The sequence below is a fragment of the Taudactylus pleione genome, unplaced genomic scaffold, assembly GCF_031769625.1.
Source record: "Taudactylus pleione unplaced genomic scaffold, aTauple2 ptg000230l, whole genome shotgun sequence".
NCBI lineage: Eukaryota > Metazoa > Chordata > Amphibia > Anura > Myobatrachidae > Taudactylus > Taudactylus pleione.
In genome coordinates, this window is record NW_028284632.1 from 7,396,783 (window position 1) to 7,423,091 (window position 26,309).

The following is a 26,309-nucleotide window of genomic DNA, read 5'->3' on the forward strand; positions in this document are numbered from 1 at the left end:
AAGGTCAAAATCACTGCTCTGTAGTGTATATACAGCTTTGGACATACAGTACGTCCCCATTTGGATAAATGAGTCTATACATTGAAGTACCAAAAGTCATGGGATAGCAGTATGTAAAGGTAATGGTAGGTGGCGTCAACGTACTGTGACATATTGGAAATGCCCAGACCTGCATCAGTTGTAATCTGACATCTCGTTAGTCAGTTTGAACAGCGGCTAGGCTGCTCATGACAAGACGACGTGAATTATCAGAGTTCGAGCTAAGCATGGTAGTGGGTGCCCGACAGATGGGACATTTCATTTCTGAAGTTGTGTGGACATTCAACATTTCTCAATCTACAGTGTCACATGTGTTCCGGGAATACCTCATGAAAGGCATTACTAACCACCATGGACAATGCAAGGACAATGCAGTGGCCGATCAGGGGTATTAATAATCATGACCAGCGGCATGTGGCCAGAATTATTCGTGGTAACAGACAAGCGACACTATCTCAAATCACATCCACATACAATGCAGGAGGTACTGGATGTATATCCAGCAGATCAGTGCAGCGTTCATTAGCTTCCATGGGCAGGGGTGCCAAGAGGGGGGGGGGGGGCAGGTACTAATTACCCAGGCTTGGGTTTGCTGGAGGGGCCTGGTGGGGGCCCGTGGATGGCACCACTCCCCCTCCCTCTTACGTCACAGCAGACCAGTACATGCTGCTGTGTGCTGGACTGCACTGAGAGGTTGCTCGTGGCTGCTAAAGCAGCAGCCGGAGCAGTCTACTATGCCTATGGGGGGAGCGATCACGCTGATTGCACCCCCCAATTGCTGTGCGCCTGGCTGAGGGGCAAACAACGCCACCCTCCCCAGCGTGGGGTGCTGCAAAAACTATTATTTTTTCCTAAGGGGACGTGGCCACGCCTCCCGTGATTAGGCCATGCCCCCTGTCACCTGGGCCCGGAGCGGCTGTCGGTAGCCCTGTCCATGGGATATGGAAGCAGCAGACCCACAGGAGTGTCCTTGTTAACACTATGGCACAGAATACAGCACCTCAACCTGGTCTGATGAGTCACTGTTCCAGTTGTTTTAGGCTGATGGTAGAGTTCGGGTGTGGCATAGACCCCATAAGGCCATTAACCCCAGTTGTCAACAAGGCACCGGGCAGGCTGGTAGCGGCTCCATAATGATATGGGGTGTCTTCACGTGGCATGGGTTGGGTCAGCTGGTCTGCCTAAACACATCATTGACCGGTAACCACTAAGTTACATTAGTAGATGGCCATTTGCAGCCATTCAGTGACTTCATGTACCCTCACAATGATGGAATATTCCAGCAGTATAATGTACCGTGTAATCAGTCCCAATTTGTCCAGAATTGGTTCGAATAGCAGTCTGAAGAGATCCGATGAATGGTGTGGTCAGCACATTCGCCTGACATGAACCCAATCGAGCAATTATGGGACATGGTGGAGAGGCCCATATGCACCCAAGATCCTGCACAATATCAGGGAACTGTGGGAAGCTATCCAGATGGCATGGGTCAACATATCTCCAGAGGTCTTTCATCTACTTGTGGAATCGATGCCACGTCCTACACAATACTAGGCATTTATCCCATGACTTTTGGCACTTCAGTGTAAAGCGTCAATTATATATTTTTGTATATTAAAGGGAAAGCCAGTCAAACTTTCCCATATCTTCAGGCTTGAGGCTTCCCATTGAAATGCTCTTCGCTAATCACGCTCCATACAGGCTCCGGACAAGGAGTTCCCCCTGGGACTGCCAGTCCAGACTGCAATCAGCAAGGAGCGCTTCCAATGGAAAGCTTTTCCCCTGACTTTCCGTCAGCCTTATCTGGCCACTAGGGGCTGTGTGCTTGCATCCACCCCTTCCCCCTGGATAGATTTTATTTGCACATTGGCAATGCACGCCAGATCCCGGGCCGACCACAACTGCACCTGAACTACTGCCAAGGCTGCTCTCCTCCTTCATAAAGGTAGGAGCCACAACTGGACACACCCTATAACAAGACGCAGCCCACCCACACACCCTTTGTCCACCTTCTGCATTCATATATCATATTATCAGATGTTGGGAAATATAAGTCTACACAGTCCCAATGTCCCCTCACTCTCATGACTTATTTATGCCATATAGAAAGCAGTATTTAGAACACAAATTAAAACATTTCATTGACAGGAGTAGCAGTAAAATGATAGGAGGTATGTGTACATTGGGATCTTAACCCCTTTGTTGCTGACAATGAGCGTGACTTGTCGTCCGCATATACCTCAAGTCCGCAGTGATGAGTGATGTAAAAAAAAAAAATAGACCACGTACCACGCGCCGTGAGGAGGTTTCCAGGAAGTGATGTTGGACGCATGTACCACATACAAAGAAATAAAAAATCTGAAATTACTACAGGCATACATCCTAATCGTCCCGTTTTTAGCGGGACATTCCCGCTTTTGGGGACTCTATTGATGTCCCCACCCACGGGCCGCAGCGTCCCACGGGAGGTTGGCGGACAACACTGTTATCGCCAGTGCTCTGCAGAGCAGAGCAGCGGTGGTGGTGAAAGTGAATGGATACCATGCATTGGTGGCGGTGACGGTGAAAAGTGAATGGATACCATGCATTCCATCCAGTGCAGGGAGGAAGTTGGGGGCAGCCCAACAGCTGCAGGAGCTTACACACGGTCACGCCCCCATCACGTCATCCTATAGCGGGCGTGACTTATAGGGACAGAGGCCACGCCCCCTTTTCATACACACCTTCCAATACATTTCCATCTCAATCACAACTGCGCTTCTGTGCGTACATACAGTGGGACTCATGTACCATGCGACTTTTTAGTGAAATAGATGCTCGTGCAGCATCACAAAATAGACGAAATTTGTGAACATTGTCATTGTATGCGACTCAGAATCAGGTCCAACATCTCCTTCTATTTCCTGGCTGGTGAAGGAGGAATTTGAAGACACTTAATAAATCATTTAGTAACAAATCCCAATGGTGAAGACTAGGTTAGTTACTAATTAATCTGTCAAACAAACAGGTGAACGTTTATCAGCAATGCTTCATCAAAATGTACAATGGAGATGTTACTTTGGGTTTAGATTGTTATATTTGTCCTTGTCCTCCATTCGTAGGTTGGGGATGTCCCTTCAGCATGACTCCCCTGTAACCTGCAGCCGAGAGCCACCTCACGCCACTTATCTCAACCTGCGCACAACTCTGTAATGAATCGTTTGTTTTCAATGTGCATTATTCTATGAGAGCCGCTCTCAGCTCCTGGTAACGGGATGTAGTCATTGCGGCCGCTGGTCACAATCCCGACAGTGGAATGCCCGCTAGAGAGGTATGATAGGCGTCGAAATACCAAAGCCTATCTTAATCCCAATGCCAGGACGTCGAGGATGAAATCCTGAACGAAGGTAAGTCCGGGGCGCCCTTAGCGCTAGCCGCGGGGGAGGGAGGGTTAGGATTGGGGAGTCTAGTGGGGTTAGGTTTTGGGGGGGAGATTAGGGTTAGGCATCTCTAGGGGGAGAGGGATAGGCACCCCCAGGGAGAGGTTGGGGTTAGGCACCCCCCCAGGTTAGGTTTAGGGAGCGGTAAGGGGGGGTTAGGGTTAGGCAATAGGGGGGGTTAGGGTTAGACACCACTAAGGGAGGGTTAGGGCTGGACAGGGGAGGTTAGGGTACTTACCTGCCTCTGCCGGGATCTTGATCCTGTCGGGCAGCCGCTGTCAGGATTTAAACAGCCGCCAGCATTTCAATTCCATTCCCCTGGTAGCCGGTAGTTGGCATGTGTGTGTGTGTACAGATTAGTACGCAGCTCTGCAGAGCAGCCACCCCCATCCGTATGCTTAGTATGATAGTCACCATCACCAGTGCGCATTTGTCCAGCACTATACTGTACTTGCAAAACACGTCTGACAACAGAAATATTTACGCTCTGACAAACCCTGTGTAGCCCACATTTCCGCTGACACTTTTTGTAGGTGAAAATGCCCCATTACAGCCCAGTTACATCTCTTCACTTGCAGGTGGAGGTGTGATTGAAATGTGTACAACCAGGGGCGTAACTGGGTATTTGAAACATGGTTGCTGACTTTCTGGCTGCCCCTTCCAGGAGGCAGTAGCCAGATCGGCATGACAGAGGGACGTGGCCGACACAAGGGAGGGGGGGCGGGCAGATGACTGCTATTTGTGGGTGGGATGGGGTCAGGGCCACGCGATCATGTCATTTTGGCCCCAACCCCGCTACACAATGCCGATAATACAGGCATTGTGGAGCAGGGGGCGGGGCCAAAAATCCGCTATTCAGCGTGAATCACGTCACTGCGCTGCGGGGGCTTCTCAAGTAATCTCGGGGGGTTGGAGGGGTCGGCGGGCGCCGGGAGGCTTGCCTTCTTTACCAGGGGGCCAAGAGCAGCACACGATTTTCGGGGGGCTGGGAGCAGCACCTAATTTTCGGCAGGCTCTCGGCCGAATCAGGAGGGCAGGCAAGTATGATCTGTAGGCCACAGAGCAAAAGTTTGTAAGGTCCAGTGACATGCGGTGAAATAAATGGCTGGGGAGGCACTGCCAGTATCAGAGCCAGATTTACAGATGCATATATGAACCCGAGGCTACACGTGGGCATTATACAAAGGTACAGCAGTATATAGTGCTGGAAGTTTGGTGTGTTTTGATTAGGGATGTGTGGAAAAGGTAGACAATACAAACAAGACATCTATATTTTTTTTAAATTCTTCCCATAACCTCTACAGTAAAAACTATGGAGTATACATAAGTATGACAGGAAAGGCTCTGCCTCACCGCATATCACTGGTAAGGGCCCCTATGTACCACCCACTGGTGAAAAATGTATATAACTCATGTAACTTTGAGAAGGAAGATGGGCCCCCCTCAGCTCTGGGCCCCCTTGCACCTATGTAGTTACACCCATGTGCACAACCCTGTATCATTCATACTTGCCTACGCTGGGCCACTGGGCCACTCAAGAGATACTCTGCCAACGGACGTACATTCAGCTCTGTATCAAGCCCTAACTAAGCAAAATAGAGAGACATTTTATTTATTTATTTATTTATTAACAGTTTCTTATAGAGCACAGCATATTCCGTTGCGCTTTACAATTGTAAACATAAATAGAACAAAACTGGGTAATAACAGACAGATATATAGGTAGGAAGGCCCTGCTCGCAAGCGAGACATTATTTTGACATACAGTATGTAATTTCAAGTGCACAACATAGCAACAAAACCTAAAACATCAAGTACCAACAATACAATACAGATATATATATAGTCATAGTGGTACGCTCCTGGCAGTAATGAAAAAAAAAAAAAAAACAGATTAATTAACCTTCTTTCTTTATATATAACCAGATGTTTTTGTTTTTATATTTAACTAGATGAGGAGTATGTGCTGTGGCTGGTGCCAGGTCCCTCCCCAAACTGAGAGGTGTATCCAAATATCCCTCAGGTTTAGCATTAACTGCTCTCAAATTCTTCCTTATTCTCTGCACCAGTAGGATGTGACTCTACATTGCTGATCCACTCAGGACACATCAGTGGGAAGTGGACCATGGTCTCTCTGCAGCTTGTGTTTCTCACCCTGGTCTCTCTGGGACAAATCACCTGCCAGTCAGGTATGTTATTTATCACCGTGTCCTGGAGAACACAGAATATGTACATGTTGTTTAATATTCTCTTCAACCAAATCTTAGTACAAGTCTTCAGGAAGTTGTGCCAGCTGGTGATCCAGTCATTTGCTGACCCTTTCTAAAGGGGCTTTTCGTTTTATTTAAGAAGTTTACAAAAGCCCCTCCTTTCCCAATAATAGTCCTTAGAGCCAATGATATGGTAACTTCCTGGCTCTCTATAGCAGAGAGACCTGACAATGCCTCTATTGAAAGCTTAGCAGTGCGAGTTACTAGCTGTGCAGAGATTTTACCTGGCAATATATAATACTGAAAGCTAATTGTATAATTATGGAAATAAGCTGCTCTGTTCTCTTAAGCTTGAGCGCATAGTAAACAGATACCTAATATTCTCAGGTAAGCTTTAGCATAAATCACTGATAAAAGGGCAGCTACTGTAATTTATTTATCCAATTCAACAATTCAAGACGTGTGATGATCATTCATAAAAATATGGCAGCTTTCATTAAACATTTTAATGGTCTTGAAAAAAAGAGCTTATTTGACATTCAGAGGAAGGCAATATATTATACTGGGCTTGTGGCTACCTGATTGGGAGCAGGTATGATAATTACCTCAGATCTACATATCATTCTGTCACCCGTGAATTGGCAAACCTGTTTAACTGCTGATGTTCACTAAGTTCATATAACTCCAATTTTGCAAATGTTCCTAGTTTTCATATCTATGAGACACTGCATGTGCATGTATGACTGCACATCTTGGAAATGGTAATGGAAATGCAGGAACATGTGCTGGGCAGTAGGGATCGATCATGTAATGCATGATTAATGCAGCATTAACAGCATTTGAGTGCAATCTAAAGTACATCCAAGCGGACATGTTTGCTGGATTATGTTAAACTCAAACAAGTAATTTTTCTGTCAGGGTAAATATTAATCCGGCCTGTTTCCATAGACCGAAACCCTCAAAACATGACCTACTGTATATTAGCTTGCAGGTCTGACTTGAGATACTGTGTTGTGTTTTTTGGAGTTCCTTTCAACACCAGAATATTTAATGTCATATTCCGGGACGGCTGCTACTTGGTTGGTAAAAATCTCAGCCCGTGTTATTATTATGGCAAAAACATAGTAGAAAGGTAGGTTGACAGTCAGGAAGGGAAGTTATCAGAGGAGGGAGCCCGTGTACAAGCTCCATGACCCACCCCTGGAAGAAGTCACCTCAGCTCGTGAACAGAAGATTTTGTGCCATAGTGTAGAGCACAATATCTACAGGAAAATGGCACCAGCACCACAATGCACCACACACCCTGCACCGATTATTGATACACCAGTGTGTACTTTCAGAAAGAAAATCTAGCAATATTAAATTGTATAGTACTAGGGCCAAATTAAGGTTTGTGGGGCCCTAGGGCATCTAATTTGTGGAGCCCTAGGGCAACTAACTTGTGGGGTCCCCTACCAATAAAATTGTTGATAAAATATGCTGGTAATGTTATTAAAGTGTAATGTGTAAATACTCCCATCACCACAAATGTGTTAAACACACTGTAGTGCCTCCAGTTCACATTATGCCACACAGAAAACCCCCTGTTCACATTATGCCACAGTGCCCTGCACACTGGTGATGTAGCTATGATTGGGGGTCCTCCAGCATGTGGGAGCACCTGGACGACCGTCTACGGCTCCAGTGATATCCTACACAATTCATACAGCCACTAGCAGTAAAAGTTTGTCTAAATTTGTGTATAAAATGAACTGCTTCTTTCCTTCTATAGTTCTGTATCTGGCTTCATTTATTCTATACACTAACTGAGGGGCCTATTCATCAACATGAACATACATAACACAGGAGACATCACTGATATCTCCTGGTTAAGTCCACCTGCATTAACTTCCTCACTCCCCATACATTAGTACATTAGTATGGGGATATGGAAATTATACTATTCATCAAATTCTGAAAATATGTAATTTCGGAATTTGATGGTGTTACCATACGCCACTCTCAGGAGAACACAGTGTCAGAAGAGCAGACGGAGCCGGATGCAGCTGCAGCAGCCAGGTAAGTGGGGGATGGGGGGGGGTGGGAGGCACGGGGGCGGTTGGAGGACACACAGAATTACCACAGCTGCAGGTAGTGCTGCGCATGCGCTGCTTTTACGGATGTAACGGCGCATGCGCATCACTGATTACAGCTGCGGTAAGTTAGTGTAGAGAGGGAAAAGTATCTATTTCCCGAAAAGTTGTCATCGCCAAAATTTTAACTTTTCGGAATAGTTATGGGGAGGAGGAATGATGAATTCCTCTGGTAATTAAGTAGAACTCAATGCGAGTTCTAAACCTAAGTACCTCCCAGAGAACTTTTAGTAATGATGAATAGGCCCCTGAGACTCCCCCTCCCCAATAATACTCATAGATGTTTTACTGGTGCTGTCTGCTTTCCTGGGGACTCCCAAATTATAAAGTGTCCTATAACCATAGAGGCAATCTGGGATATATTTGTATTATGCTCCCGAGCTCATCCGGGTCTTAGTTAATTGGTGTAAACAACGTGTTACATCAGTGTATACAACTTAAGTTGCTACAGATCACACCTACAGATGCTGCACCACTGTGAACACCTTTGTTTGTCTGGATTATGTTACATTGGAAGGTATTTCTTTTCCCCCTACAAGCAGTGAGGTGTGAAATAAATGGTGTGCCAAACGTTTCCCGAAGAACATGAATCCCTGCTGCTAGAATCTGTCACAACCTGCTGTGGTTGTGTAATAGTGTACACAAGCTGGCCATTGTTTCACTGTCTTCTACCAGGTACTGTAGCATTAGCAGTCCTGCTGTCAGATGTGAGTACGTCGCGCGGTCGCAGGTATTTTACGTGACAGAACCCGGCTGTGATATAGGAATTGTGAATCTCTTGTGTTTGCCCTATGAGAGGCAAATGCAGGACTTCCATACAGTGAATTCTATCATGATCTCCTCAATACATGGCTGGCTGACTGTTGCAATTCCCATGGGAAGGGAGCGGTTATTGTCATAGAGGGAGTGGCTAGACTGTTTTTTTTTTCTTTTAAATTTTACCTTAGAAATATAATTCTAAGGGCTCTATTTACAACAATCCGCATTGGTAATGCAGATTGTAGTGTGATATTACCGACTGAATTCGCATTGCGAATTCAGGCAATAACACAGGGATTTACTACAAATCCCTTGCAGGGACAGAGCTTGCGATAAAGCTCTGTCCCTTCGAATCACCCTCGGAGCCTTATCACGGTATTTTCGCAAAAAATACCGTGATTAAGTGCCCGCGCATGCGCCGTCCGGTCGCCGCTGCTACCCCCCACCGGCGCTAAGCCCCGGCACTAAGCCCCGCCCCCGCGATCGCTGCCACCCCGCGACCCCCCCTCCCCCCCCGCGACCCCCCCCTCCCTTAATAGCACTTACCTGCATGCTCCAGGCCTCCGGTGATGGTCTCCATTCCACCGGTCAGGTGATCTCCCATACTGCACTGGGGCCCGATCACCTGATGACCGGGCCGCAGTGCACTGTGGGAGACCAGTTGACCGGAGGGGAGACATCACCGGAGGCCCGATCACCGGTCCCTGTAATTACTGTAATTAGCTTGCGGTCTGTTTAGACCACACAGCTGATTACTGGGACCGACTCCCGGCTCTGCTCTCCCCGTTAGAGCAGGGCAGGAGTCCGGTAACCGGGGGAGATCCTGGATAACGCCACCTCCAGGTGGCGTTATTATCACAGGGCTTTCCCCGATATTTTTTCACATTTTATTTTTAGTAACTCTGGTCGCATCACATTTTCCATTACAATTATGGGAAATGCGATCTGCTTTACTAAAAATAAGTGATAATTAGGGGTTGGAGTAGAATTTTATGAATTCTACTCCAATTGCCCTGTAATAACTACAGGTGATACTAAAATAATGTGAAAAGGGTGTGAAAACACCCTTTTTCACTTTATTTTAGTAAAAATAATGTTAATAAATAGAGCTTAAAAAACATGTATGTAAATCTAAACTAGCAGGCGTCACTAACCTACAGCAACAACCTTTAACACGGTGCACAAGTCCACAACAAGCAGGGCACTAGTGCATACTTTCTGGGAAGGGGCAGCCAGGTTAACACAGCAGGATGCGTGACAGCAACAACAACCTGGGAAAGGGCAGCCAGGTTAACACAGCAGGATGCGTGACAGCCGCATTGCTGGGTAGTGCTGGGGGTGTGGTGGCGTGATTGCCCACACCCCTGTATACAGTGCCAAGATCACAGGCATTGCAAAGCAGGTGATGCAGTTATGATGACGAAGTGCAGCGCAAACCGTTTCATCACCGTCCCCCCCGGACCGCCTACTTGGGCTAGGTAAGTGGGCAGTTGCATGTGGGTGGCTTCGGGAGACTTGCCCACTCTTCCAGGCGGCCGGGAGCGTGACCCGTTTTCGTGAGCCTCCCGTACGTTCCTAGGGAGTAGGCAAGTATGCACTGTTGTATGTGGGTGAGATGTAGTAAAGCCTGAAATGCGATCAAAACTCCAAAAAAAAAAAAAAGTTTTCTGAGTTTTGCCCGCATTCCCATATATACCAAGCTCCGTAATTCAGTAAATTGCAGAGTTAGGACCTGGCAAGCAACACCATGTTCGACACTTTTCTTTTTGTTTTGTTAGGGCTAGGGTTAGGCACTTACCAGAGGGTTACGGTTAGGCATTAACCCTGACGGTTAGGGTTAGGCACCAGGAGGGAGGGTTAGGGTTAAGCACTTACCGGAGGCTTAGGGTTAGGCACTAGAAGGGGAGGGTAAGGGTGAAGATTAGGATGAAAAAAAAAAATACATGTCGACCTTTTGACCATGTCGACCACTTGTACCTGTCATCAAAATTCCATGTCGACCTTTTGTCCCTATCGACCTATTGCCTGTCTAACATATGGGGCCAAATGTATTAGGGTGAGAGTTTAGAAAATGTGGGAGTTTAGCAGTAAATTCAGGGAAACAGGTAAGAACAGGTAAACTCCCATGTTTTAGATTAAAAAAACTCTCACAATTTAAATTCTCATCCAGATGATTTCCCATTTTGAACATAAAACTCGACCAATGTGAGAGTTTACTGCTAAACGCTCACATTTCTCAAACTCTCTATCTTATATACCATAACTGTAGCAGAGTAGTAGGGTGATAGCAGGTAGTAGCAGAGTAGTAGTGTGACAGCAGATAGTAGTAGCAGAGTAGTAGGGTGACAGTAGATAGTAAGTGCAGAGTAGTAGGGTGACAGGTAGTAGCAGAGTAGTAGGGTGACAGCAGAAAGTAGTAGCAGAGTAGTAGGGTGACAGCAGATAGTAGCTGCAGAGTAGTAGGGTGACAGCAGATAGTAGCAGCAGAGTAGTAGGATGACAGCAGATAGCAGTAGTAGGATGATAGTAGTAGCAGAGTAGTAGGGTGATAGCAGTAGCAGAGTAGTAGGATGATAGCAGATAGTAGCAGATTAGTAGGGTGATAGCAGTAGCAGATTAGTAGGGTGATAGCAGATAGTAGTAGCAGAGTAGTAGGGTAACAGCAGATCGTAGTAGGGTGACAGCACATAGTAGTAGCAGATTAGTAGGGTGATAGCAGATAGTAGCAGAGTAGTAGGATGACAGCAGATAGTAGTAGCAGAGTAGTAGGGTGACAGCAGATAGTAGTAGCAGAGTAGTAGGATGACAGCAGATAAAATAGTAGTAGCAGAGTAGTAGGATGACAGCAGATAGTAGTAGCAGAGTAGTACGGTGACAGCAAATAGTATTAGCAGATTAGTGTGATGACAGCAGATACTAGTAGCAAATTAGTAGGGTGATAGCAGATAGTAGTATTAAAGAGTAGTAGGGTGACAGTATATAGTAGTAGCAGAGTAGTAGGATGACAGCAGATAAGATAGTAGTAGGAGAGTAGTAGGTTGACAGCAGATAGTAGTAGCAGAGTAGTAGGATGACAGCAGATAAAATAGTAGTAGCAGAGTAGTAGGATGACAGCAGATAGTAGTAGCAGAGTAGTACGGTGACAGCAAATAGTATTAGCAGATTAGTGTGATGACAGCAGATACTAGTAGCAAATTAGTAGGGTGATAGCAGATAGTAGTATTAAAGAGTAGTAGGGTGACAGTATATAGTAGTAGCAGAGTAGTAGGATGACAGCAGATAAGATAGTAGTAGGAGAGTAGTAGATTGACAGCAGATAGTAGTAGCAGAGTAGTAGGGTGACAGCAGATAGTACTAGCAGAGTAGTAGGGTGACAGCAGAGTAGTAGGGTGACAGCAGATAGTAGTAGCAGAGTAGTAGGATGACAGCAGATAGTAGTAGCAGAGTAGGAGTAGTACATTCACAGCAGATAGCAGTAGCAGAGTAGTAGGATGAGAGCAGATAGTAGTAGCAGATAGTATGCATACCTGCCTACTTTTGGAAACTAGTTTCAGGGAGATAGTAGTAGTATGACTGCAGATAGTAGTAGCAGAGTAGTAGGATGACAGCAGATAGTAGCAGCAGAGTAGTAGGATGACAGCAGATAGTAGCAGCAGAGTAGTAGGATGACAATAGATAGTAGTAGCAGAATAGTAGGATGATAGCAGTAGCAGAGTAGTAGGGTGATAGCAGATAGTAGTAGGAGAGTAGTAGGGTGACAGCAGAAAGCAGTAGCAGAGTAGTAGGATGACAGCAGTTAGCAGTAGCAGAGTAGTAGGGTGACAGCAGATAGTAATAGCAGAGTAGTACGGTGACAGCAGAAAGTAGTAGCAGAGTAGTGGGATGACAGCGGATTGTAGTAGCAGAGCAGTAGGATGACAGCAGATAGTAGTAGAGTAGTAGGATGACAGCAGATAGTAGTGGCAGATTAGTAGGGTGATAGCAGATAGTAGTAGCAGAGTAGTAGGATGATAGCAGATAGCAGGAGCAGAGTAGTAGGATGACAGCAGATAGTAGTAGCAGAGTAGTAGGATGACAGCAGATAGTAGTAGCAGAGTAGTACGCATACTTGCCTACTTTTGGAAACTAGTTTCAGGGAGGTAGTAGTAGGATGACTGCAGCTAGTAGTAGCAGAGTAGTACGGTGACAGCAGATAGCAGTAGCAGAGTAGTAGGGTGACAGCAGATAGTAGTAGCAGAGTAGTAGATGACAGCAGATAAAATAGTAGTAGCAGAGTAGTAGGATGACAGCAGATAGTAGTAGCAGAGTAGTACGGTGACAGCAAATAGTATTAGCAGATTAGTGTGATGACAGCAGATACTAGTAGCAAATTAGTAAGGTGATAGCAGATAGTAGTATTAAAGAGTAGTAGGGTGACAGTATATAGTAGTAGCAGAGTAGTAGGATGACAGCAGATAAGATAGTAGTAGGAGAGTAGTAGGTTGACAGCAGATAGTAGTAGCAGAGTAGTACGGTGACAGCAGATAGTAGTAGCAGATTAGTAGGGTGATAGCAGATAGTAGTAGCAGAGTAGTATGGTGACAGCAGATAGTAGTAGCAGAGTAGTAGGGTGACAGCAGAGTAGTAGGCTGACAGCAGATAGTAGTAGCAGAGTAGTAGGATGACAGCAGATAGTAGTAGCAGAGTAGGAGTAGTACATTCACAGCAGATAGCAGTAGCAGAGTAGTAGGATGAGAGCAGATAGTAGTAGCAGAGTAGTACGCATACTTGCCTACTTTTGGAAACTAGTTTCAGGGAGATAGTAGTAGTATGACTGCAGATAGTAGTAGCAGAGTAGTATGGTGACAGCAGATAGTAGTAGCAGAGTAGTAGGATAACAGCAGATAGTAGCAGCAGAGTAGTAGGATGACAATAGATAGTAGTAGCAGAATAGTAGGATGATAGCAGTAGCAGAGTAGTAGGGTGGTAGCAGATAGTAGTAGGAGAGTAGTAGGGTGACAGCAGATAGCAGTAGCGGAGTAATAGGATGATAGTAGTAGCAGAGTTTTAGGATGACAGCAGATAGTAGTAGTAGAGTAGTAGGGTGACTGCAGATAGTAGTAGCAGAGTAGTAGGGTGACAGCAGATAGCAGTAGCAGAGTAGTAGGGTGACAGCAGATAGTAATAGCAGAGTAGTACGGTGACAGCAGATAGTAATAGCAGAGTAGTGGGATGACAACAGATAGCAGTAGTAGGATGACAGCAGATAGCAGTAGCAGAGTAGTAGGATGACAGCAGATAGTAGTAGCAGAGTAGTCGGGTGACAGCAGATAGCAGTAGCAGAGTAGTAGAATGACAGCAGATAGTAGTTGCAGAGTAGTAGGATGACAGCATTAGCAGAGTAGTAGGATGACAGCAGATAGTAGTAGAAGAGTAGTACGCATACTTGCGTACTTTTGGAAACTAGTTTCAGGGAGATTCTACATGGAATGAGAGTTTGCACGGCACGTCACTGAGGGGGCACATGTCATGTTTCGCCTATGGCTGGGGTGTCCTGTAGTGGCAGGAGGAAACTAAATTACTACAGGGTAAGTCTCCCATATCCAAAATGCTTGGGACCAGGGGTATTTTGGATACCGGAATATTCCGTATTTTGGAATATATGCATACCATAATGAAATATCTTGGGAATGGGACCCAAATCTAAACACAGAATGCATTTATGCTTCATATACACCTTATACACAGCCTGCAGGTCATTTTATACAATATTTTTAATAATTTTGAGCATCAAAAAAGTTTGTGTACGTATATGAAATTCATTTATGTTTCATATACACCTTATACACACAGCCAGAAGGTTATTTTCAAACTGTATCTTAATAATTTTGTGCTTTAAAAAAAGTTTGTGTACATTGAACCATCAGAAAGCAAACGTTTCACTTTCTCAGTCTTGCTAAAAATATTCCGTATTTTGGAATATTTGGATATGGGAGACTCAACCTGTACTGGGTGGGTTTTAGGGGTCCCCACCTCCCCTGAGATCCCCTGCTTGGGCTAACCAACTTGGGGTGTTAATGCTTTGGCCCTAGAGACCCGGTGATAGGGTCTCCTGGTTGTGGCATTACACCCCGGTCGGTCTGGATCCGGTGCTGGTTTTAAATATAGTTGGACCCCTACACATTTTTTCCCCCCCTATATTTAAAACCAGCACTATCCCTGCAGCCAGGTGCTGGTTCCTAAATTACGCTGGAACCCTACTTGTTTTGTTCGCCATAATTATAGAAACCAGGACTGGCTGAGCTGTCCGGGGCTGGTTATGCTTCCTCATTCCTTATCCCTGGGCGTTAATAATAATCTGCTTACTACAATCTCAGGGCCTGATTCAGCAAGGATCGCAATTGCAAAGCTGCACGCAGGCATATACTGTAGTGTGTAGTGCACGCAGGCAGCTCTGCAATGCGGTCCTTGCAATAATGCAAATGCAGAAGGAGGTGTATGACACCCCCTACTGCATTTGCGATCCCTGCACTGTGACGGAGGTCGCAGGCTGGGATCACCATCGCGACCATCGGTGGTCGAAGGTCGCGATGGTGGACGACGCCTAGGTGGCCGGCCAGCTCAGTAAGCCTCACCTTACTCAGACTGGCTGGCTTGCGAGCCCAGCAGACCGCGTACCTCCACGCAGTCTCTGAGCTGGACACTCCCGGAAAACGGGATGGACACTCCCCATTTCCGGGAATGCAAGCCGCACCCGCACCTTAAATACCTCTGCCTGTCAGTCAGGCGGAGGCATTCAAGGGCTTGCGTGCGATAAAGCAAGACCCATTCTGCACACTTGCAGAATGGGTCCTGCGCACGCGCAGATTCCCGATTATCGGGAGTCTGTGTTTAGCAGTGCAAGTGCATGCACTGTTGAATTAGCCTCTCATTCTTTAAGAACATGACTAGCACTTTCTCAGAAATAGATAGGATGAACGTCCCAGCTACATTCTAGGAATTGCGGGTGCAGCTATATAGACCCTTCCACCAGGTACAAAATGCACTGCTCCTGGACATTTTATTTCATTTATGAATGCAGTCACCTGTGTTGGACTAATTAATTGATAAGAAGCCACTACAGTTCAGCATGCTACCTTTACATAGGGCCTGTGATGGGGGCATAGTCACACTCCCACAGGCGACCATGTACTAATCTAGCACCTGGGCACAGCTCTTGGCGACCGTGCTTGTGGCTAAATAGGGAAATGGCACTGCTGCTGGTTTAACATCATAAATACAGTTCCCAATTTGCAGTTTCTGCTCAACAGTGCAAGTTAGCGAAATATGTTTTTTGGGGGGTTTTCAATGTTACACAGATAGAGAATAAAGTTATGGTGGACTATAAGGAGCCTGAAAGCCGTCCCATGAAAAAAATATAAAGAAATGGGTCACAGTCCCTCCCACTTAAACAGCCATTGTAATAACATCTCCTAATTAAAGTCCTCTGAACAACTGACTGTAAAAGTGATGTACGTGTATCTACATACAGTATGTATACAAGATCATATATCCTGACTGACCGACTAACTGACTCACCAACGCCCAGCCCAAACCCCTGGACCTAGAAACATGAAAATCGGGGAGTACATTCCTTCTATGACGTAGATGCCCTTAAGAAGGGAGTTTTCAAAATTCAACTCCTAAGGGGGTGAAAAGGGCTAAAATGTGTCCTCCCCCTGTGCAATGTCCTGTCTGACTGTCTCGTTGTGGCTGTAGCACAGTTCATATTCAAACACCAACTGTCATCCCAATTGTAGCCAAACATCACTGGCAGTTGGTGTGGCTCCCCTATTTGAATAGTGAGGGAAGGGAATGTGTTACTGCATATGTGAGAGAGGAAAATGTATTACTACACTGTTGAGAGAGGTGATTGTCAAATGTGTTGCTACAGGGTGAAGGAAGGGAATGTGTTACAACACAGGTGAGGGGGGAATGTGTTACTCTAGAGGTGAAGGAGAGGAATAAATTACTACACGTGTGAGTGATGAGGTAATGTGTTATTACAGGTGTGAGGGAGGGATTGTAATTTTTACACAGCTGAGGGAGGGAAATGTCAAATTTGTTACTACGTGTGATGGAAGGGAATGTGTTATTACATGGGCCTGAGGGAGGGGAATGTGTTACTACAGGGGTGCTTACTGGGGTACTGTGTTACTACAGAGGTGAAGGCGGGTAATGTGTTACTACAGGGCTGAGCGGGGGTAATGTGTTACTACAGAGGTGAGGGTGGGGCATGTTACTCCAGAGGTGAGGGAGGGGAATAAGTTACTACAGGTGTGAGTGCGGGTAATGTGTTACTACAGGTGTGAGGGAGGGATTGTATTTCTACACAGGTGAGGAGGGGAATGTCGAATGTGTTACAACACGGGCGACGAAGGGATTGTGTTACTACAGAGGTGAGCAAGGATAATGTGTTACTACAAAGGTGAGGGAATGGAATGTGTTAGTACAAAAGTGAGAGAAGGTAATGCCCTACTATAGCAGCGATGCATTACTATAGAAGTGAGGGAGGGGATGCATTACTATAGAAGTGAAGGATTAATGTGTTATTGGGGTGGTGAGATGGAAATAGAAACAGTAAATATCTAAGATCTACCCAGGTGAAACCGGGTACATCTGCTAATATAACATAACCATTTATCAGTTTCTAATAAATATGTGACTATTACACCTTTATTAATAAGTGCTTTCCTGTTTTGTGTTTAACTTCACCTTAATCTACTCTTTCAAGCAGTTGTGTGAATATTTCAGCTGTAATCAGTAAAGGTGTCTCATCTTGCTGCATCTATATTTCCCTGTATAATATCCAGTCTCCTCATTGTTGTGTTGCAGGTAATAAACAGAGCAGTAAAATTCCTCAGTGGGGAACAGGCCTTATCGCAGTTGCCGTCTTCCTCTTCCTCGTCTTTGCGGTCTATATAGCCAATAAAATCTGGAATAGAGCTTCCAAGTGAGTTTCTGCATTTGTACAGCGCTGGTTTAACTATTAATATATCGAGATAAGTCATGATTTCCCATGTAACCTGCTGCAACAAAGGAGCAAGCTTGTGATAGTCTTTAACCTAGTCTGTTATGCTGTTAAGGGGTCCATTCATCATCACTTAATTTCTACAAAAGCAGGTGAAAAGAAAAATTTTCACCTACTTTTGTGTAAATTAAGGATTGGGTCCATTCATTATAAAGGTAATGCAGGAGATATCACAGATACATTATATCCTGCTTATCAGCCCCGATCTGTCTCGCTGTCCCCATACACTAGCATGGGAACCTAAATTCATTAAACTCCGAAAACATAATATTTTCGGAGCTTGGCTACAGTAGCATTCGCCATGTTCAGATGGTGTTTGCTCCCGCACTCTGCTTCTTCCCTATGGACATACTTGTTGATTTCGCCAGGTCAGCGCGGAGTGTGACGGCCACATCGGTGGGCTGTGCGAGGGGCGTGGAGATGCTATTGTGTCATCATGGCCCCGCCCCCTGCTATACAGTGCCGAGATCACAGGCAGTGAATAGCGGGGGGCGGAGCTACGATGATGCGATTCAGCACAAATTGTGTCATCTGTCCCCGGAACGCCCACTTGTTCTCTGTAAGTGGGCGGCTGCGGGGGGGTTGTGGACAGCTGGTGGGGGGAGGGTGCGGGTGGCTAGAGGGGGATGCGGGACACTTGCCTTCATTTCCGGGCCGCCGGAGGCGCCACCAGAAGTAGTGCCATATTGCAAAGAGGGATCCGTTAAGCTCAACATGGGGGCATGAGATAAATCCCATCTTCCTGCGACAAATGTGCCCACTTGTTGGACAGTTTCTTTTCATTCAGAACTGTCCCCCTGAGGCTGGGACAGTTGGGAGGTCAGGTAAGAGCAATGTAATATACATTTAAGTAACATGCAGCAGCCCTAACTGCCAAGTGACACAGGGCCTGATTCAGATCCGCCTGTCATCGCAGCTGTCATCTCTAATAGATCGCAATTGCGAAAATATGCTAATTACTCACCTGCTGCCTAGTGCTTATATACGCCAATGCCACTGAAGGCATCTCTCATCCACTGCTCACGCACAAAACCGGAAACATTGAACGCAGATCAGGTGCCCATCAGCCTTCTGAGAAAGTCTAACATGCTGCAGACACAGCGGGTCTCCGGACACGCAGAGGGCTCTCCTGCTGTGCGCAAGAACGCAATGGCTAATTTATGCACTCCCTGAAAACAGTGTTTAAACAATCCAAAACACCTGTGTTTCTATAGTCACCTCCCATTTCCTCCCCCAAACGCTGGCTACCTGCAAAACAATCATTGTGCATGAACATTGTGGTATTCAAACAATCTCTCTAACTGCATAAATATTGCCATTGCGTACGGATCTGAACCAGGCCCTAATTCGCAACTGAAATGGACATTATCCAATTGTCCTGTGTTCACGTCAAATAGCTGGATTAGTTGCAGAACACATCGGCAGACATGCATGCAGACTATTAATATAAAGGTTCTTAATAGTCTTTTTCTGGGACTCGTATACTGGGCGGGATGCATGACGCATCGCATTTAAGACGTGATGCATCCCGCTGCTGTTTGCATGATGCCGGCGTTCATTATGCCGGTATGCATGAAAGAATGCACAAAGGACGCTCTCTCGGTAAGAGCGATTCTTTGCGATTGAGGGACTCCCAGCACACTCCGTGGGGGAAGGCTGGAAGGGATCCGATTGAATTCCTCTCACAGCACTCTCCCTATAGAAGCCCATAGGCTTATATAGGGTAACTCCATCAGGAGATGGTGTTACCTACTGCAACCAAGCTCTGGAGTGCATCGCATTTTGGGGCTTGGTGCATATGAGAAATGCAGTCAAATCCGCATTTTGAGGGTTTGACCGCAATTCTCCTTTTGCTGCATCCCTGGGGGTAACTATAAAGTAGATTTAACCCTGGTGGCCTGTATTAGTCTCAATGCACAGTGCAGACTTCGGGCCTGATTCACTACTGATCGCAACTGCGAATGCAAAAGTGATCACACACGCAGTCTCATTACGATAGTATGCTAAACCATTGTGATTGCTATGTCGCTGCAGTACAACATAAGGACGCCCACTTTACCTTACACACATCCGTAATGTTTAGCAAGACTGCGAAACCATCTGTACAATCGAGTATCATCACAGCCTCGTATTAGCAGTTGCAATCCTTGCTGCATCAGGCCCTTTATTATCAATTTATATCTTTGGGAAGACTGTAAAGCTGGGTACAAAGTACAAACGATATAGTGCATACACACTGTGCAATCTTACAAACGATGGAACGATAAATATTGTGCATCGTTTAGTGGTTAGATCGATAACTATATAATGTTAACATATCGCCTGGTCGTTCAGTAAAGCGTACACTCTGCACGATGTAGGGCCGACCAAAAGACGCGATGAACGACTTACGAGAGCGCACGATAGTGCATGCACACTTCAAATCGTCTAAAATATCGTCTAGTGTGTACCCAGCTTACGCTTTCCTGTTCATATAAAAACATTACTGTAGTTGTAGAGACGTGCAGGTAAAACAAAAACTTATGTACATATTTGAGTATGCATCACCAGGCTTTATTCACACCTCATCCCTCCACTAATCTGTGTGCAGGATTTATTGTGTGATGCAACACAGCAGACTACTGATTGTGTGTAACAGACGCACAAGTACATTGCAACAGACACACTCCACCCAGGTACAAGCTTTTGTCTTTGTTCTCTTCCTGGGCTGGTTTCTATGCACTGAATATGTTTTATATATAGTGCCAACAGGAGCTGGGCACTGACAAGAAAAACTGATATGTCTTTACTAAATACTGCCACACTCTCTGCCCTCCCAAGCCGTAATCTCTTATATTCCCTACATATCTACACTCCTGAAATGTCCGCAATTTCCCAAGAGAGCAAGCAAAACACACCTGCTTCAACATTTAATATTGTTGCCAGTTAATATCCTGCTGGCATAAATACTGACACCTACAATGCTGGGCCACTTCTCCACTCTTTTCAGTGCTTAACACCTCAATCCCATAATCTTGTGAACCTTAATAGTCTGGTGGAATTGTAAAGAATTCTGCGTTCTTAAGGTGGCCACAGACCTAGCGATGTGCTCACGATCCGACATCGTGTATGATTTCCCCTGAACTCTCCCCGGCAGCTCCCCGGCAATCCTACACACGATTTGGAGTAAAAAGCATCCAATCTGACTTAAGATCTATCGTGCATCTTAACTTTTTTTTTTTTCAGTGCATTGTGTCCCAGATTGTCAGACCTGCCCTACTGCATGGCAGATCTGACGATGCGACGCTCGACCTGCGGGGACGCGCATCGCATCGTTAGTGGGAACTCACGATTTACTGACGATTTGGACATATTTTACACGATTTGTCGTCACGTTTCGTTGAAATCGGCCAAATCGTGTAAAATATCGCTATGTGTGTGGGCAGCTTTATGGCTGTATTCAATTTGAGGCGAAATGTCGGACGTCATTTTCGCCTATTTGGGTTTAGGGGTGCAGGCTTACAAAAAATAGCCTGCACCCCTGGGAGGGTCATTTAAAAAAACTGCATCAAAAAAAGTTTAAAAATAATCGGGACATCCCTAAAAAATTAAGTTTAATTTTGGGGGTTAAAATTAAATAAATAGGGGAACAAAGTGCCAAACTATCTAAATGAATTCAGGTCGGGTCCCCATGTATGCGGCAGGTGTTTTCTTCATTGAGGAGACAAGCAGCAGGTGCATTTTTGCAGAATTTTAAAAATAACTTTAGGGACTTAAAAAAATGCTTACCCCCATCTTCATGTACCCAAATTTAATAGATTTTTTTTTTGAGGAAAAAAACTATTCATAAGTGCTATTCTTCACCAGTTCTTCATAGCCGCAAAAATGCACCTGCCATGGCTATTTACTAAGCAGTGTTAGGAGACAGAGTGAAAAGTGATAAGAAAGTGATAAGGTGCCAGCCAATCAGCTCCCAACTGTCATCTAACAGGCTGTGTTTTAAAAATGACAATTGGGAGCTGATTGGCTGACACCTTATCACTTTCTTATCACTTTTCACTCTGTCTCCTAACACTGCTTAGTAACTAGACCCCTTAGTTGTGAAATAGTTTTCGTGAAGCTTCTTGCAGGACCTGGGCTTGGATGTATAATGTTCTCCCTTCACTGTTGTCTTTTTTTTCTTCAGAGGCCCCGTTGAAAAATCTACCGTCTTCGATGATGAGGCTGTCCCCAATGGTAAATACGTTCATCACAGTAGTGGGTACGTATAACAACAAAGCATGTTTTATGTTTTTTCACTAAACATGGACATGTTAACCCCATTTCTTTATTTAGCACTTTGGTGGGGATTTTTTTTTTCAAGTGCCATCTAAACACCTGAACGTGCAGAGGAGAGGAGCTGCCACCACTGGAGGACTGCCACCATAGAGATGTACTCTGTTGGGATAGACGGTGCAATCAGGTGTTGTTGTTCGACTGTATGGAATGCAGCAACTGATTGAAATTACCACAGCTACTGTCCAATCTACTGCTAAATTCACTATAAACCTCCAGCCTGATAACAGAGATGTCAGCTCTCCTCTTCTCCCATCCATCAAACGTGGCTCTCAGGCGTTCAGTAGCAGTGATGTTTCAGTGGGAAGAGGCCAACTAAACAAAAATAAAGATGAACAACAAATTATTTTTTTCTATTTTAATCAAATGTACACACAGTATTGCCTGTGCATCAAGCTATCCTTGTTCCAGTAATGCTATATCTCTGATCTTCTGAATATATTCCTACCTAGAGATGATTATCACATTACCATGCTAATAATAAGTGAACCCATCTATGTAAACATCCAGCAGATCTTTACGGTTCAGGTCATAAAGATATTCTGCCTCCTTTTAATACCATTTATGTACCACAGCACCCACCTACCCTTTGCTAGCACTGCCATTCTTAAATGTACTGTAAATCGTGGCATACCTCATACTTCCCAACTCTCCCTCATTGTCAGGGAGACTCCCTGAAATAGTAGCAATCTCCCTGTTTCACTGAAGAGGCTAGTAATCTCCCTGATTGCACCTTACTCCATAGTTGCCTACCATAAATTTTTCCTTCCCGGGGGATGTCCGGGGAGGAGAAGCAAGTGAGTTGTGACGAGGGTGGTGCCTGATGGTTCGCATAATTAAGCACCACCCCCTTTGAGGTAAATAGCCGCAATTGGTGCACATTTACATAGAGGGCGGGGCTAAATGATGGGATTTAGGAAGAATCACGTCATTAAGCCCCGCCTCCTACACAGGGACCGGCAATCGCCATGGAAATTCTCCCCATGATGGAGAAGTGCCTACCCTTCCGGGGGGGGTGCTGGGGGTTACCCGAAAAATCGGGAGCCTCCCGTGAAAACCGGGATGGTAGACATGTATGCCTTACTCCCATTATGAAGCTCTTATATTAAAAAATAAACAGAGATATATACATTCAAATTGGATCATTAGTATAATTTCCCTGCATTGGTTATTATAACGAACTATGGCCCTGATTCAGAGCCAGACGCTCTGACAGAGTGCTCGCTCTGAATCAGGGCCGTCCTTCTTGATTTTTAGAGCGGCCCCCTGGCCGCTCGTATAGCTGTGGGTGACCACCCACAGCTATAGCGAGCGGCCAGGAAGATGACCATCGCGACCATCGGGCTTGCGACGAGACCCTTGTGGTAGGGTCTCGTTGCCGCAAGCCCTGACTTGTGATGTCAGTGGGGCCGGCCCCAGACGGTAGGCGTTCCCATGGGAACGCCTCTGTCTGGGCAGCCACGCCCCCAGCACACCCACCAAAGGGGGCGTGCTGTCACTCAACATCGACAGCACGCCCCCTTTGGTACGAGACCCGGAGAGACGGTTTGCCCGAGACCCGGAGGGACGGGTCTCGCGCATGCGCACGACGGAGCCAGCTCAGTCTTGCACATGCGCACTGGGCCACCATTGACCCGCTTGCGAGCGCTCAGCGCTCGAGAGCGGGTCTGAATCAGGCCCTATGATCCCTATGGTTACATGCAGTTTCTGGAAAGTTTCAGTGAATTTTCATCAACAAATGGCGCATAGGGTATTTTCCCTGCGTTTTGCGCTAACGCCGTAGAGAATTCGCTGGGAAAATGGCTGCCGCACCATTTCCCCGATGACCTGCACATGCGCAGTAGACTCTGTCACAGCCTAGTGCCCAGAGTCTACTGCTGCTCTCCGTGCGCTGCCAGCCCCCGGGTAGAGAGGAGGGGGCCCCGGACAGAGACTGCACATGGGCTCCCTCTTCTCTTATTATGCCCAAGGCCTTGAGCAACTGCACCGCACTAGTTTCGTCTCTGCGTGGGAGGCGGAAGGCAAATGACCCTGTAGGATGCAGGCAGTACCATTGGTCACAGTGATTTTAGTTATTTATTCTATATAAATGTCATTTATCTCACGTAGGAAATATATTCAAGGGACTAGACAACAGAAAGCAGGAAGGACCCTCAGAATATAGGCCCTCATTCAGAGCCGCTCGCTATTTGCGGTCGTTCCTTCTAAAACAAGGGGTGGCTATTCAAATGAACCGTTTGCTAATTGCGGTCTGTTCGCGCCTCTAAGTCTGGACGAGCGAGCAAAACTTGCGGTTGTAATTTTGAAAAATACGCCCCCTTGCCGCTCACACCATACGTCATGTCCGCTATTTATTAGATTAATCGAGTACATCGAACAGCGTATGAACTGCTCGCTATTCTTGTGGTTGGTTTTTTCAACCGCTATTTTGCGAGCAGTTCTGATTAAAAAAAAAACAAGTGACGTGGTCAATGACGCTGCTGTATTAATTATGCACTCCCTTAAAATGCCCGTTTTGACCTTTAAGTACGCCTGCGTTCGAATTCCACACCCCCGTTTTCAAGCACCTTCTCCTGTTACCACCCACATACGCCTCCTTATGTCACTCAAAATAGCAGGCATTCGCTATATAGCGAACAAACGATTTTTGGCCGCGCTGACTGGTTCGCGCATGCGTATTAAAATCCGTACGCATGCGCAGATGTGCGAACATCGGTCAGAACGAACGAGCAGCCGCTTACGAGCGTCTCTGAATCAGGGCCATAATCTGTTATATATCTCACTTATGCCCAAGGAAATGTTATACTTGCTTGTCCTTCGTCCCAGCCCTGAAAGTATTTTCTTGTTTATTATTATTATTATTGAAAGCGAGGAGATAACTACAAAGTGCAATCACCAAAGCTCCAGATTTTATCAACACTAAGGCCCTCATTCAGAGCCGTACGCTCTGAGCAGAGCGCATGCTCTGAATGAGGGCCGGGCTCCATTTTCATGGAGCGTCCTCCTGGACGCTCGTATAGCTGTGGGTCACCACCCACAGGCTATACGAGCGTGCTTTGTGATGGCCGTGATGGACGAGACCATCGCGACCATCGAATTTGCGAGCCGGAGCTTGCGGTTGAGGTTTTCAACCGCAAGCTCCGGAGTGATTTTGGCTCTAGTAGAACCAAAATCACTCCCACTGACATCACTAGTGATGTCAGTGGGCCGGCTTCTGACGGGAGGCGTTCCCGTGGGAACGCCCCCGTCAGGGAGGCACGCCCCCGGCACGCCCACCAAAGGGGGCGTGCTGTCAATCAACATTGACAGCACGCCCCCTTTGATCGGACACAACGAGCGAAGGACTTTCCTTCGCTCGTCGCGTCTGGCGCATGCGCACGACGGAGCTCCCTCCGTCGTGCGCATGCTCAGTGCATAACATCGACCCACTTGCGAGCGGACAGCCGCTCGCGAGTGGGTCTGAATCAGGCCCTAAATTGGCATAACGTTAACTTAATAGTCTGTTATTCTAAGATCAAATATTGATATTTTCTCATTTTTATTTCAGATTCAGTGAACACGAGCATGAGTATGAGAACCCAGCCGCCGTCTTTGAGTATGATGACGTACTCACTACTGTTATGTAACCGCGTGTCATGATATTTCTTATTGACCAGTACGTGGAAGGGTGGCTTACCACAACGGCAGTGAAACGGAAACATGGCTAATCTTTAATGTATAAAAACAAAAATACTTTGGTAGAGGATTGGATTACCCCGAGTCTCTGCTTTCTCTGTGTGCAACGGAAACATACGGGGGGAGATGTATCAAGCCGTGGAGAAATATAATGTGGAAAGAGATATAGTACCAACCAATCAGCTCCTTACTTTCATTTTTCAAACACAGCCTGTAAAGTGACAGTTAGGAGTTGATTGATTGGTACTTTATCTCTCTCCAAGGTTTGATAGATCTCCCCCACAGTAATTGTTTTAAAGGAGACTGATATTATCTAAAGCATGTTATTTAATGTAGTCACATAATAAATATGTAGTAAATTTAAGCTTGAGATGTTATTTGTATAGCTAGAACTTACCCTGAAAAGGTAAATCTACCTTCCGTTGTGAGAACTAGAGCGAGGTATCTGTGTATGGCTATAAATGACAACCTGCATAGTCACCCAATCACAAGCCAGTTCACATTTCTAGAAAAGTGTCATATGATCAGGTATCCTAGGAGACTATTAATGAATTGGGGATGGAGTTGTATCAATCCTTGAACAGAGAGAAAGTGGAGAACTACCAGCAACCAATCAGCTTCATTTATCTAATACACTCTATAAAATGATAGCTGCAATCCGATTGGTTGCTATGGGTAACTTCTCCACCTGTTCTCTTTAGAAGCTTCGAAC

General features: G+C 45.8%; 1 protein-coding gene across 1 annotated transcript; it reads left to right on the forward strand.

Annotated features, from left to right (window-relative positions):
* The first annotated feature begins 5,481 nt into the window (after nt 1-5,481).
* Nucleotides 5,482-25,932, forward strand: PDZK1IP1 (PDZK1 interacting protein 1). Its single transcript, XM_088479353.1, has 4 exons — nt 5,482-5,647; nt 17,413-17,530; nt 21,774-21,848; nt 25,470-25,932. The coding sequence occupies exons 1-4, from the start codon at nt 5,584-5,586 to the stop codon at nt 25,546-25,548; spliced, it is 336 nt and encodes a 111-aa protein (XP_088335479.1). The 5' UTR covers nt 5,482-5,583; the 3' UTR covers nt 25,549-25,932.
* Nucleotides 25,933-26,309: the final 377 nt, after the last annotated feature.

Bases quoted from the DNA above. Each gene is read 5' to 3' on its own strand.
- PDZK1IP1 (XM_088479353.1), top strand. From the start codon at position 5,584: ATGGTCTCTCTGCAGCTTGTGTTTCTCACCCTGGTCTCTCTGGGACAA. The intron at 17,531-21,773 runs GTGAGTTTCTGC...TTTTTTCTTCAG, and splicing joins ATCTGGAATAGAGCTTCCAA to AGGCCCCGTTGAAAAATCTA. The intron at 21,849-25,469 runs GTACGTATAACA...TTTTTATTTCAG, and splicing joins TACGTTCATCACAGTAGTGG to ATTCAGTGAACACGAGCATG.